Genomic DNA, 15,356 nt, shown 5'->3' on the forward strand with positions numbered 1-15,356 from the left:
TCCCTAACAATATGGTAATATTGTTCTAAGAAAGGCAATTGTATTCCTAGTGACATGGTACTTTACATGCAACAGAGAAGTACAGAACTAAGAAGGCTAATTCCCTATGGTTAGCAAGTGATAATAAGGTTATGCCGGTCACAGAATGACCACAGAATTAATTGAAGAGAACATATTTTTAAGAAGCTAAAAGGGAACAATTTTGTTAGAATGCATTTTGTCTTCTGTTACCTCCAGGTGGGGCCGCCCTAGCTCTAGAGCTGCTTTGGCTCCAGATGTCTCAGTTCCTCAGGAGCCCGGTCTGCTTCTCTTCCTCTCCTGCTCCCCCTTCCCCAGGCCACAGCTCTGATCATTGCCAGCGCCACTATCAGAAGCTAGCATCCAATGGGCATTGTCCTGGGCCAGGAGCTCTGATAAATGCTTTCTATTTCAGTAACACCTCCAATCTTCCCATCAACCTAGGAAGAGAGAAACTTTTCTATTCCCGTTTTACAGATCTGCCCACGTTTCCTACAATAACAGCTAAGATTCAGTCCACACAGGGTGACCCCAGAGCCTAAGCTCAGAGTTCCTACTCTGCTGCCTCTTGTTAGTGGGACTGTCTCCTACAGTGACAGGGGACTCTGTATCTTATGAAAATCTTCTGACTGTATGCGAAACTGCAATATTTGAAGACCTTTTTATTCCCTTCTTTTCAAATGAGTCTCCTTCCTTGACAAACCTTCACTCACTGGGTAGATGAGTTGGTAAATTGCATGACCTCTCTGGACCTCAGTTTCTTCATCAATAACATGGAGATAGGTGGGAATTTCTTAGTAAATTCTCGGTCCTTAGTAAATGTTCTGGGAATCCAAAATGCTGAGGGAACGCCAATGGTTACATGTGACCTTCTCTTCTTTGTATCGCTAATGTACCCTCGAGAAGGCCACTCCTGGACATCCAAATGGGTTCATGGGGTAGGTGCGCCTGGTTGCGGCACAGCCTTCAGGAGCTCAATGCAGCTGTGCGACCTCGCTCATTCGCTCTACCTGTGAGCCTCAGACTCCTCATCTGTCACGTAGGGTCATCACAGTGATTGCGGCTTCTCTGAGTTGCTGAGACGAAAGGAAAAGCTTTATCTGTGGGCAGCCCCAACAGGCACCGGCTTGAGGGCGGGCGAGGGGCGGTGCATCCCACTTGCCGGGAGCAGGCGGGCGCGGGGCTGTCCTCCCAGGTTACATAAGGCCGTTGGGCTGGAGGCGGCGGCGGGGAGCGCGCGTCCGTGGGGGGAAAGGGGCGTGGGGAGCGCGGTGCGGCTGGGATCCCGGGGCGTGAGTGCGCCGCCACTGCCCGAGGTGGGGCGCGGCGCGCGGGGAGCGCAGGGCGCGGCGGAGTCGGGTTTCAGAGCGCGGGCGACTCCGGGCGCGGGCGACTCTGGGCGCGGGCCGGGATCCTGCCCGCCGCCGCCGAGCGCCGCCTTTGTTCCCTGCAGGAAGGGCGAGCGCGGCGGCTAGCGCTCAGCGCCTCTCGTCCTCCGCCGCGCTCCGCCACTTTGCCCGCCCGCCTCGCGACTCCGGGGCTCCGCAGACACGCGCGATGGCGCCAAGGTGGGACCCTCTTTCCCGCGCCGCGGCCCCCTCGGACCAGACCGGCCGCCTCACCGTCTCTCCCTCGGCCACTTATTGCAGGAGAAACGGGCAGTGCTGGCGCGTGCTGTTGCTCCTCTCCATCTCCGCGCTCCTCTCCGCTGTCACCCAGACACACGCCTCGACAGGTAAGCGACCCAGCCTGAGGATGGCATTAGCTGCTTCCACGACCCGGGGAAGTTGGTTTGGGCGGCGGGCGCGGCTGCGGTGCGCTCCTCATTCCTGGACATAAAAGGGAGTCCTTGCCACTACGCGCGCCCTGGCGGTCCTCCCCGCAGCTTCCGCAGGGCACTGTGCGGGTTCTAGTCGCAAATGGGGTCCCTGGGCAGCCGGGGCAGTAGAGCGCTGTCTGGGCGCCCAAAGTGTCTGAGCTGGGCGTGGCCCCTCCAATCTTCGGCACAGAAGGACTTCGGAAGCACTTTGCCAGCGCCAGAGGCAACAGTTGGCCTCAGTACACCCAGCGCACGCCGCCAGGTTGTGCGCTCTGGCTGGCTCTTTGGAAAGGCAGGTCTGATGCCCTCTTGGTACACAGGTGCGGAAGCATGAGCACCAACAGGGACACCTGGCGCCTTTGCAGCGCCAGAAATAACGGAACTGAATTGCTTCTCACGCTTTAGCTTTTACGTTACCTAGGAGGTCACATTTATCGTGAACAGTGGCACCAAGGACGGTGGAAAGAGCTGTGGGTCGGAACTGGGGAATCTTGTCCTTTCCTTCCCCTGGGCTTTAGCTTCCCTACTAGGATTCAGAGGTGGTTGGCTGAGTAGTGGAGTCTGAGATTAGATGATTAACTGGGCTAAGCAGGTTAGGGTCAGATGCCTGTGTGTGAATCGTGGCTCACCTGCAATGTTGGGGATGGATTTCACCTCTCTGTACTTCAGTTTTCTCATCTGAAACGGAGGAATTGTTCAATAATCTGGTCTCCTGGGGATGCTATGAGGATTCAAGGGAAAACTAAGGAAGGCGCCTTCCTTGCTCCTGGCACCTATGAGGCACAGAATAAGTGGTAGAACTGCTTGATCCTTGCAGTAACTGTTTGGAAAGCATTGCAGACATTTTTGCAACACTGAAATAGGCTTAAGAAGTGATTATCTGAAAGCTAGAACTTGAGTTCAGGTCCCTAGACTCCTGATCCTGCTCAGCCATTTCCCGAGGCACTTTGATAGGAGAATCCAGCTCTCAACAGTGACTTCTGACCCCTTTTGAATTTAGAGGATTAGTATACAGCACTGATTGAGTAGAGAGTGAGAAGACTGTGAAATAACTCCCCGGCCCCTGATGAAAGTCAGGGATGGAGTGGGTGGCCCTGGTTAACTCTTTGTATCTGAAGCCTGGGGCAGCTCAGACTTGACTCCTAGGGAGTGAGACTTGAATGCAATGATAGCTTTCCCTGCCAGAGCATCCAGCCTGGCGGTTTTTTTTTTTTTTTTTTGCCGATCAAAGGGCAGCTGGAGCATAGTTTTGGCCCATGTTGGAACGCTGCAATTTTGCGTGTGCTACAGAGCACTGCCAACTCAGTGGTAGAGGGCAGCTTTTGGATTCTGTGGTCTTTTGAGAGCTTGGCTGTAATTCCTACTGCCCCAAAGGAAGAGGGGTCTGGGGAAGGGAACTGATGTTTCTTTCTCCTCCTGAGTCTGCAGCCTGGTGCCCTGATGCCAGGCCAGGACTGTTGTTTCTAACACAGAGGAAGTCCTGTTTCCATCCATAACGTAGAGCGGGCGGTCCAGGAACTCCTCAGGAGGGCCATTTACAACTGATGCTGTTCAGTGTCCCTTGCGGAATCTGAAGTCAGTTCCTGGAAATGTGAACTCTCCAAAGTTTGCACGTCGTTTCCTGTGGCTAACGCTTATAAAACACTGTACGTTCAGGTTGAGTGGGAACATGGTACTGTTTCATTCATCCACTCCTGACAGTCTCCAGGAGGTGGGGACTGAGGACTCTTACGCTTTCTGTTCTTCGGATGAACACACTGAGATCTAGGGTCACAAGGCTTCCACGTGTCTGGGGTAGAATTAGAATGCGAGAGTGTGACTCTGGTGTCCTTGCTGAATGTTACCTGTTAGAGCAGCTTCTCAGACAGAAGGACCTTTCAGAGGCCCCCTAGTCTCTAATGAACCCCATAATCAGAATGTCACAATTGTACCATGAGCTCATTGCATCTGCATGACATTGTGCAGTCTATCAAGCACTTAGCTTCCACCAAGTCGCTGCATCTGCCATCTAGTAGTGCTGGGAAGTTGGGCTCCATCTTACAGAGGAAGCTCAGAGAGGGTGTGCGATTTGCCTGAAGTCACACAGTTGTTCCTGGGTAGATCCAAGGTAGCCGTACACATTTGTGAACTCTAAGACTGCCACTTTCTTCCATGGGACTACTGCTCAATTGGCTGTAAAAAACAGACTGCTAAGACTTTACAGCACCAAGGTGAAGCAGCAGTGTTCTAAGTGCTTTATGTGAATCAACTCCCTCAATCTTCACAATCCCGCTTACCATCCCCTTTCACAGATGAGAAAACTGAGGCACAGAGTCATTTGTCTAAGGGCGTGTGGCCTTCAGTGGCAGAAATTCAATTTGAAACCAGAGGGTCTGGCCTCCGAATTTGTGCTGTTAACCACGAAGTTAACCCCTCCAGCAGGGTGACTTCTGATGCCTGTTTGTAAGTGGGTTGTTATGAGCTTGTTGCATTGTTTGGTGGCTTCTGATGCCTGTTTGTAAGTGGGTTGTTATGAGCTTGTTGCATTGTTTGGCAGTTTCTTAAAAAGGTAAACAAACACTCTGCAGCCTTGTGATTTCACTTCTAAATATCTACTCAAGTGAAAGAAGATTGCATGTCCACTGGCAGACTCCTGTGTGTTCATAGCCATGTTCTTCATAATGGATGAATATTTATTCATCGCAGGTGAGAAATAAGATGTGGTCCATCCTTTCAGGGGAGTCCCATTCGGCATGACAGAGGGCTGACCCACAGATCCTTGCTACAACAGTACAGGTGGACCTTAAAGACATTGTGCTAAGTGAAAGAAGCCAGGCACTAACTGTGCCTTGTCAGAGCCCATTCATAACCCCTTTCTAAAGGGGCGACACTGCAGAGATGGAAAGCCTCAGCGGTTGCCTGGGCCAGGGACAGAAGCAGGGACGGACTTGTAGTGGGCCTCAGGGACTTTCTGGGGAGATGTTCTGAAACTGGACCGGGGTGGTGGTTGTACAGAGGTCTGCATTTACTAAAGCTCACCTAACTGTACACCTGAAGTGGTGGTCTTTGAGGAGACTATACTGTGCTCAGTGAAGGTATTTATAGAAACACAAGCAAGTGTTTTCCCAGGCACCAGGCGTCAGGGCTCCAGCCCAGGGCTTGCCTGACACACAGCTGGCCACTTGCAAGCTGCCAGCTCAGAGTACACTGGGAAAAGGGGTCCTGAGTTCCAGCTGGAAAGTTCAGGTCCACCTGCATCTCCAGGTCTCCAGCTCACCTGTCCCCAGCATCCCTGAATGTCCTTGTGGACCCAGGGGAAGGCTCCCGGTTAGAGGCAGGGCATGGTCATATGGTGCTTTGAAAAAATGGATCCTTGTAAACTTTTTGTTATTCCTTTGGCTCCTCAAGCCCTTCTAACTGTCAAGCATTGAGAGATCTGGGTTTCATCACATGCTCCCTCTGTGAATTCATTGAGTCGCCTTTCCCTTTCTGAGTCTCAATTTTCCTGTCTATGCAATGGGGGGGCAAGATTCATCCATGTTTGTATTCCTTCTAGTTTAAACCCTGGAAAATAACCACCTTTACCTGGTTGGAGGGCTAACTTGTTCCACACAGTTTAGTTCAACAAATACCAACTGAGCACCAACTTTGCCGACCTGCATGCTGACCAGGGACAGAAAGGAATTGGACACAGATCTGCCCTGAGGGGCTTGTGATGCACAGGCAGAAACATAGGGTGACAGGCAATAGTCCTGCCCCCCACCCCGCACTCAGCATCCGTCCTCTTACGCCATCCTGTTTAAAGAGACCCCTTCAGTGGGGCATCGCCACATAACTCATTGTGTTCCTAATGGGTCAGGACTGGGCTGCAGGACAGCTTATCCCGTCCTTTCCCTGTGAAGGTACAGTGTCATTGGAATACCTGCTGCTTTGGAAGATGAGCTATTGTTGGGGGAGGGTGGTGCGGTTATAAATAATTTGTTCCTGCTGACAGGTGCTCGTATGTGTAAGTTATTTGCTTCTCTTTGAACTGTTTTATTGTGAAATATCACATCCATTGAGAAAAGTGCATGCAGAAAGTACAGCCCTATTATTATCACAGAACAAACCCGAAACCCCGGTCAGGAAGCGGGCTAGCCCCGGAGGCTCAGTGAGGCCCTGTGTTGGGATTTTCCCTCCCTCCTCTCAGAGGTAACTATCACCTTGACTTTTGTAGCCAACACTTACTTGCATTTAATACATAACTTTACTATCTAAGTACATATCCTTAAATTCTGAAGTTCGATTTCACTTGGTTTTGAACTTTTTACATGCAGAGTATATTCTTTGACATCTGGTACCTTGACAGAATATTAAGATTTTGAGATTTACTCATGTCATTGTATATGGCTGCAGTTAGTTCATTTCCATTGCTGTATAATATTCCATTCTGTGAATACACTAAATATTTTTTATCTATTTTTCTCCAGCAACATTTGGGTTCTTACCACATTTGGCTAATGTGGCCCTGAACATTCTTATGTATATCTTTGGTGCACATGTGACTAAATTTATATCAGGTCTAAACCTAGGAATAGAGTCTGGGTCAGAGGGTGTACATACCTTTCTCATGAGAGGCAGTGCCAGCATGTTCTCACTATGGCTGTGCAGACACACATGGCCAGCAAGAAATGAGAGTCCCCATTTCTTCATCTTCTCACCAGTGCTTAGTCTTGGCACTGAAATTAATTTCAGCATTTCTAATGGGTACATGTGAAAATCTTACTGTAGCCTTAATTTACATTTTCCTGATTATTAAGTTGATCACCTTTTCATATGTTAAGAACCTTTTTGATACTATTTATTTTATTGAGGTGAAATTCATGACATAAGATTATTTTAAAATGTACAGTTCATTGGCATTTAGTGTATTTATGCAATCACCATTTCTATTAACTTCCAAAACATTTTCGTCACCCTTCCTTTTCCCCCACTTCCAGCTCCTGGCAATCACTAAACTGCTTTCTGTCCTCATAGATTTGCCGATTCTGAATATTCATAAAACATGTGACCCTTATGTCTGGCTTCTTCACTTAGCATAATGTTGCAAAGTGAATCCATTATGTTAGTTAGGTTTTCATTGCTGTGTCCAAGATATCTGGCAAGAACGACTTAGAGGAGGAAAGGTTTATTTTGGCTCACAATTTCAGGGGATCAGTTCATGGTTGGCCAGTTATATTGCTTTGGGCCTGAGGTAAAGCAAAACATCATGGCAGAATGGTGAGGTGAAGGAATGCTGCTCACTTCCTGGCAGCCAGGAAGCAGAGAGAGAGAGGGAAGAGGGTACAGAGAAGATGAACCTTTCAGTTCATGCTGCCAGTGACCCACTTTCCCCAACCACGCCTACCCGCCTGAAGTCACCACCTAGTTAGTCCATTCAAACCAAAGTAGACTAATTAGGTTACAAGTCTCATAATCTCATAATCTAACCATTTCACCTCTGAATCCTCCTGCATTAACACAGGAGCTCTGGGGGACTTCTCATATCCAAACCATAACATTCTGCCCCTGGTCCCCCAAAACTCCATTTCACAATGTAAAATGCATTTGGTCCATCTCCAAAAGTCCCCATGATCTTAATAGTTCCAGCATTGCCCAAAGGTCCAAGTCCAAAGTCTTCTCTGAGACTCAAGGAAGATTCTTGATTGTAATCCCCTGTAAATATCAAAAGCAAGTTACATATATCCAGTATGCAGTGGTGCAGAGTAAACATTCCCACTCCAAAAGGGAGGATACAGACATAGACAGAAGGGGCGGCACCAGGGCAAGACCTAAATCCAGCTGTGCAAACACGTCCTGGAGTTCCACACCAGCATCTGGGGCAATGACATTGTGATGTGAGCTCCAAAGGGCTTGGGCAGCCCTGCCCCTACGACCTTGCCAGTTGCAGCCCACATGGCCTATTTCCTAGGCTGACTTTTCCCACAACCAGCTGCTTTCCTTGGCAGACGGTCCATGTTGCTGGCATTTCTTAATCCCAGGGGTCTTCATTGCAGCTTTGGCTTCCTTCTCATAGCTTCACACATGCCTCCTCTGGGGCTTCCTGCAGGGATTCCAACCCCACTACTCTGTGCCTGGCCTCCCAGGCTTTCTTTTGAAATCTAGGTGGAAGCCTCCGTGACTCTTTAATTCCAGCATTTTGCATTCTTGCAAAACTAGCTTCATGTGGATGATGCTGAGGTCTGCCACCAATCTGAGTAGTAGCTGGGCCCCCTTGGAGTATGGCTGCTATGGCTGCTCAGTGCCGGGCAGCTGAGCATAGTGAAACAAATCCTGGGAAAACAAATTCGTAGCCCCCCTGCCATGTGAGCAGAACGTCCCATGGTCTCTTCTCAAAGGAATTTTTGCTTTTACACCCTTGAGTCTGTGATGGCTGTGGTCTTGCCAATTCCTGAGATGCTTTCAAAGCATCTTTCTGTTTGTCTCTGTGCAAAGTATTTAGCATCTCTGTAGTACCTGTAATCTCTTCAATAACCACATCTTCCTTAGCCCAAATTTTATTGCATTTTTCTGGCCAAACTGCAAGTTTTAAAAATCTTTCTGCCCTGGTTTTCACAGTGAACCTGGCCTAAAGCTGATAGCAATATCTATACCACTACCTGAATACTGTGCTGCCTTGAAACTTCCTCTGCTAGATTAATTAGTCCATAATCTTTAAATCTGGCCTCATACAGAGTCTTAGAGCATGGCCCAAAATGTAGGACAATGTACAATTCTTTGCAGAATTCCCAATAGAGTCCTCATTCCCCACAGAAAGTTCATGAGCTGTCTTTACTGTCCACATTCCTGTGGGCCTTCTGAGCTCCCACCAGAAACGCCTACTAAGCTTCTAACAACATTCCAAGACTTGCCAGCCTGTGTCTCTAAACTTTTCCAAACTCCTCCCACAAACCAGTTCAAAAGGTTGCTAATCTACATGATCCCTAGTCCCAGCAACAATCCTACCTCTCTGTACCAGTTTCTGCATTAGGTTTTCATTGCTGTGACCAAAATATTTGACAAGAACAACTTAGATGAGGAAAAGTTTATTTTGGCTCATGGGTTCAGGGGTTCATTTCATGGTTGGCCAGGTCCATGACTCTGGGCCTGAGGTGGCGCAGAACATCATGGCAGAAGGGTGTGATGGAGGAAAGCCTGATTTTTGATCAGAGTTTTGTTTTGCATCTTCTTGTAACTAGTGACTCCAATCACCTTTTCAAGAGATTGCTGGCCATTTGTAAATCTTCTTTGTAGAAATTCTGATTTAAACTTAAGCATATAAATCAGAGCAGTTCAGGATTTTCCTGTAATAATGTCTCTTTTGGTCCTTGGCAGTCTAATGTGCTTTCCTGAGTGAGAGAGAGCAATGACACCTGAGAGTTCACATCATTGATATTCATTCTCCATCGCCCAATGGACAATTGTCCAGCATTGAGCACTTGAACTTTGGCCATGTTGTCATTATTATAAACAGTGCTGCTGGGAGCCTCTTCAGACAAATGACCTTTGTTTTCTTTTTTATTTCCTTTGGCTATCCTTCCTCAAATGGACTCACACACCAAACAACAGGACAGTACTTATTTTATATTTAGATGGATCCTTGTGAGATACAGATTAAATTGTGCCACTTCCTAGTTTAATTGCCCCTTCTGGGCTATCATGGTTCCTAGGATGGAGTCCTGCTCCTTGCTGCAAAGGGCCCTGTCCCTCCCCCACTAACGCTGAGCTCACACCAAGCCACTGGCAGTTTTCTGAAGGAGATGTGTGACGTCCAACACCTGCGTCTGGAGGGGCCAATTCCTTTTAGACTATGCCCCTCCCCTCATGTACCTGGCAAGCCCCATTCATCCTTTGGAATTGTGTTCTAGAAAGCCACTCCTCCCCTGCCAGATTAATTGGTGTCTCCGAGTCACAGGGTTACTCAGACTGTGTGGTGGCGGTTGATGACTCCTGTGTCTCCAATGCATGGGAAGTTCCATGAGGCAGGGATGGGCTTTGTCCAGCTCTGAAGCCCAAAAGCTAGCACAGGACCTGGCACAAGTGGACACTCAGCACACTTTTTCAAAGAAGGGATGGACAGGTTTGTCTCGCCTGTGGTTTAATGTGCCCACTTCCTACATCCTCCGCAGTGTGTAAGTCATCCCAACTCTTCAGCGGCTCTGCGACTGTGGAGTGACCATGGCTGAGTAATCACAGAACATGATGGGCGTTTAGTTTTCTTTAATAACTTAGTAACTAGGTAGGCTGGAATTTACACTAATGTTACTTTGCTCCTTATTATATTAATTGTATAAACAATTTATTTTCTGGAGTGTACTCATCTTATACCTAATAGCTTACACTTTGTCAAAGGTTGCAGTTATCTTTTCTAGCTAAATATGCAAGCTTGTTTTCCAGTTTTCTCTTAATGCCTATGGCTTGATCCATTTCAAATGGGTCATAGATTAAGATATCACCTGAAGTCAGTTCTTCATCCAAGTAGTCCCTAGTAGTCTCAAAAATACCAAGTACATGTGAACCATTGACTCATCATTGTTATTAAATCAATTTTAATTTAACAATGTAAACTTAATTCTGTAATCCTTCCTTATACCACAAGTCGCTTTCTTGTGCTTGTTCATTGTGTGTTTAAATCCACATAGTTTTGATGATTATTGTTTTGCATTGTGTTTTAAAACCTGGAAAGAGGTCAGCCCTTCTTCCTTCTATAGAATATTGATTTATCATGATGTGATTGGATACTAAGAGTATGCTAATGGAGGTGGGCAGGTGAGTGTTGGAAAGAGGGAGGCAATCTTACGAAAGACTCAGTGTGAGGCATTAATGGCCACTGAGAAAAATGGATAAGGAAATAAGCCTTCAAATCAGAGCACAGATTGTGAAGCCTGAGCTGCAGGCCCTACAGAACCCAGGGGAGCGGAGATGGTATAAGAGGTTTTGGAGGAACCACATTTGCCAACTGATTGCCTTCTTCTGCTCCATCCCAACTAGAGAGAGAAATAGTCTAGAGTGAGGACAAAATCTGGGAGAAAGTTCAGACTTCTTCCTGGGAACCTAAGGAGGGAGATACAGTGCATCTGTCCTCATTCTCATGAGAACTCAACTCAACCCAGTTCAGCCCAGCCCTGACCAAGTCAGCCCGACCCAACTCAACTCAACCCAGCTCAATTTAACCCAATCCAACTCCACTCAACCTGTTTAACTCAACTCAACCCAACCCTAACCAACTCAAGCCCAACCCAACTCAGTTCAACTCAACATAACCCAACTCAACTCAGTCCAACTCAACTTAACCCAACCCAACTCAACCCAACCCAAACTAATCCAGTTCAGTCCAGTTCACAAGCGTTGCATGCCATGGATGATTTAATGGGTTGGACAGGGCTGTCAGGAAGACTGTACTGAGGGCCCTGGTATCTCTCTCAAATGACCAGAACCCTCCAACTTCAAGAGTTCTAGAGCCCCTTCCTGGACCTGGAGAATGTGGCCAGAGTCTGACTCGCAGCCAGCAGCTTGGCCTTAGGCCTCTGTAGGAGTATTTCTTTCATTGCTGAGGGATTCAAATGTGGCCCAGCTTAAAAGTCCCATCCCCACCCACTAGAAGGTCTTCTGTAACTAGCCTCCTCCTGCAGAGAACTTCTTTAAAAACTTTGTCCTCTTTGGTGGTGTGGCTGCTTTTACAGATGTCTGTCTTCCTTCTATATTTCCTGGCTGCCTACTCTCTCTGGGGCTCCCTGGGTGGCTTACGAGCTGCTCTGGACCCAGTGCCCACCTGGAGGGACTCACAACCCAGCAGTGGAGGTGGGTGCAGCAGCTGGCTTACGTGCCAGGAGCTTATCCTGAGTGGGCATGCCAGCCCGGGTGCTGCTTGGGTAGGGACATACATTTCCACCCCAAATGGGGGTGGAAGGAAGAGATTTATTTTTTAATAATATTAAACATTTTATAGTAAAACTAATGCACAGTCACTATAAAAATTAGGGCAAAAAATAATTTGAAAAGATCACATTTTATCTTATAACTCAGTGATAAACCCTGCTAACATTTGCTGAAATGTCTTCCAAATTTATTTTCCAGTTCTAAATATGCATGTATATTAGAAGATGAATAGGTCATTCTGTACATTATATATTTTCTATGATTTTTTTAGTTGTAGATGGACACAATACCTTTATTTTACTTATTTTTATGTGGTGCTGAAGATCAAACATGTGAAGTGTCTCACATGTGCTAGGCAAGCGTTCCACCACCAAGCCATAACCCCAGCCCTGTACGTTATATTCTGATTGATTTTTCCCCTTATCAATCACCTGGACACTTCCTCTGGAACATTAAATGACCTCCTCCGATATTCTTTGAAATTGAAATAGCCCTGGGGTGTGTGCTTATCCCTTAACTAACCGAGCCCTCTCTGAGCCCCGTTGGCCGTTTCTCCTCGTTCCCCACGGTAAACCCTGCTATGATGAGCATATTCTCGCGGCTCCGTATTTGACTGTGACTGCGATTATCTCCAAGTGCACATGTGCTAAAGATGCGATGGGTCTAGAGCATGTCACCTTCAAGGCTTCATCGTGATTTTGACAAAGGCCACGGTCTCGGAGAGTGCCTCTTTCGCCTCCGAGTGCCTTGTTCATGGCCTCTACTTCTCTAACTCAGAAGGGGCAAGCGACAACAGTGAGAGGGGCCTGACTGCGTGGCTGCTCCACTGTGGCCTCGGGGAGCGGGTCTGTGGACTCTTCCTCCAATGAGTTTGCATGCGCCTTGAGGTGAGGGTGGAGGAATGAGCTTTTATTCCAGGAAATTAGAACGTGAGAGCTCAGTCACCCAGGGACCTTGGTGGTTGTCCTGGAAACACCCTGGGGATTCTGAGGGAGCCAACGCCTCTGCTCTCCTCTTCAGGAGTCTTCACTCACCCAAGGTGAGTTTCCTCACCCGTGGGTTTTAAAAGCTCCTTTCTAAGATGCAGCAGGGTTGAGAGCAATCCAGTTCAGTCCAAAGGCTTCCTTTTAAAGGTGGTGGTCCTGAGTCCCAGAGGTGGAACATGCCCATCCACGTCCCAACACAGTTGGAAGAGCTGGCTCCCAGGGAGAGGTTTCAGGAATGTAGCCCATGCCCACGAGCTCTGGGATTCAGGGTCCTGGGTTCAAGTCTCTGCTCTGCTGCTTCCCTTGGGTGATCTGGGACCAGTTTCCTCTCTTATCCTTTTCTTCTTAGTTGTAAATCAGGTCAGTATTTCCTATTTGCAAAAACTGATGAGATGAGCATCAGGCTTGCCATTGGTGACCATTTTTAAAAAAAAAAAAATTTTATTTGTTCCTTTTAGATATACATGGGAGTAGAGTGTATTTTGACATATTATACGTACACGCAGCATAATTTCCCATTCTCTCAATTGTAGATGATATGGAGTTTCCCTGGTCGTGGATTCATATAAGTTACGTCTGATTCATTCTACTATCTTTCCTATTCACATCCCCTGTCCTTTCCCTTCATTCCCCTTTGTCTAATTGAATAAACTTCTATTCTTCCCTCCCTCCCCCTTATTGTGTGTTAGCATCCAAATATCAGAGAGAATATTTGGCCTTTGGTATTTTGGGCTTGCCTTATTCCACTTAGCATGATATTCTCCAGTTCCATCCATTTGCCAACAAATGCCATAATTTCATTCTTCTTTATGACTGAGTAATATTTCATTGTGTATATGTACCACAGTTTCTTTATCCATTCATCTGCTGAAGGGCACCTAGGTTGGTTCCATCGCTTGGCTAGTACGAATCAAGCTGCTATAAACATTGATGTGGCTGCATCACTGTAGCCTGCTGATGTTAAGTCCTTTGGGTGTATACTGAAGAGTGGGATAACTGGGTGGTTCTGTTCTAAGTTTTCTTTCCAGAGTGGTCCATACTTCTTTCCAGAGTGGTCGCACCAATTTGTAGTCCCACAAGTAATATATGAGTGTCCCTTTTCCCCACATCCTCACCAACATTATTGTTACTTGTATTCCTTGATAATTGCCATTCTGACTGAAGTGAGATGAAATCTTAGTTTTGATTTGCATTTCTCTAATCCCAAGAGGTGATGAACATTTTTTCGTATGTTTATTGATCGATTGTATTTTTTCTGTGAAGAGTCTGTTCAGTTCCTTTGTCCATTTATTGACTGGGTTATTTGTGTTTTTGTTAAGTTTTCTGAGTTCTTTATATATCCTGGAGATCAGTGCTCTGAGGTATAGGTGGCAAAGCTTTTCTCCCATTCAGTAGGCTCTCTCTTCACGTTTTTGATTGTTTCCTTTGTTGTGAAGAAGCTTTTTAGTTTGGTTCCATCCCATTTATTGATTCTTGATCTTACTTGTTGCACTTTAGGAGTTTTGTTGAGGAAGTCGGTTCTGGAGCCAACAGGATGGAAAGTTAGTGACCAGTTGAATGCTTCATTACTTCCCAAGCCCACATCATTGTGGGTTCCTTGAGGGCAGGAGCCCTGTTTTATTTACCCATGTTTCCCCAGTGTCTGACAAGGCACCGAATGGACACAATGAGCATTTGAATACGTCCATGAATGACTCATTCAAAGCCGGGGACTGTGGAGATCTTAGTGAAAACCCAGCATTATGAACCTTTGGTCGAGGCGAAGTCCATGTGCGCCTCCGGCCCCACTGGAAGACCACCCTGCAGCCGCCCACCATGGGGGCTGATGGTGGGCGCAGAGGGGGTGGGAGCAGGGGCTCGTGGAACAGAGACATTTGGAATTCGAGTATGTTTCATGAAAAAAAATTAGGTAAGTTTTTTCCCATCTGGGGAAGTTAGAACCTTTGCATCCCGTGGAGCAGAGGGGCAGAGATCCCAGCTGATGGCCGACCGAACCTAAATTCATGCAGTTTTGACAACATCACACACTGAACTCTTGAAATTGGCTCAGCCAGCTGCTTCTCCTCTTCTGGCCACTGCAGCAGTGCTGGCTGCTCCTGTCTTTATTGTCCTGAGAGGGAAAGTGACTAGCTCAAGGTCATGGTGCAAGTTGGCAGCAGAGCCAGACCTAGAGCCAGGTGTCCTGACACCCAGGCCTCTGCTGTGGTGCCCAGGGGGCTTCTCATGGACTAAGAAAATACCACAAATATGATTTGTGCTAGTAACAATATAGGACTTTCTACATTTTAAACGTACACTTCAGTTATATTTATGTAGGTACACGTTTCATATATATATATATATATATAAATCGTACATGTATATATCTGTGGGTGTGTTTGATATAGCTAACTAACAACTGCCCTGTGAAGTCACAATTTGACGACAGCCTGCAGGTCAGCACCACGGACTCTGCTCTCCCCACTGCACAGCCCTGCCCCAACAGCGCAGCCGCAGTCATCTTCTGCCTTCTTGCCATTCAGCTGTGGTCCGTGGACCAGCAGCATTGGCCTCACCTGGGAACTGAGTAGAAATGCAGAACCTCCAGCCTCCCCCCACCCCCACGCAGACCCAGCAAATCAGAATCTGTGCTTGAAGGAGATCCCTGGTGATTCCCA

The 15,356-nt window shown here is 47.2% G+C and overlaps 1 protein-coding gene across 1 annotated transcript in view; it reads left to right on the top strand.

Annotated features, from left to right (window-relative positions):
* The first annotated feature begins 1,338 nt into the window (after positions 1-1,338).
* Positions 1,339-15,356, top strand: part of COL15A1 (collagen type XV alpha 1 chain) — a 108,928-nt gene continuing 94,910 nt past the window's right edge. Inside the window, exon 1 of the mRNA XM_079112224.1 lies at positions 1,339-1,753. Within this exon, the coding sequence (XP_078968350.1) occupies positions 1,576-1,753 (178 nt within the window). The 5' untranslated portion in view covers positions 1,339-1,575. The remainder of the gene's footprint in view (positions 1,754-15,356) is intronic.

This window comes from Sciurus vulgaris (genome assembly GCF_902686455.1).
Source record: "Sciurus vulgaris genome assembly, chromosome: 15".
In the NCBI taxonomy this organism is placed as follows: domain Eukaryota; kingdom Metazoa; phylum Chordata; class Mammalia; order Rodentia; family Sciuridae; genus Sciurus; species Sciurus vulgaris.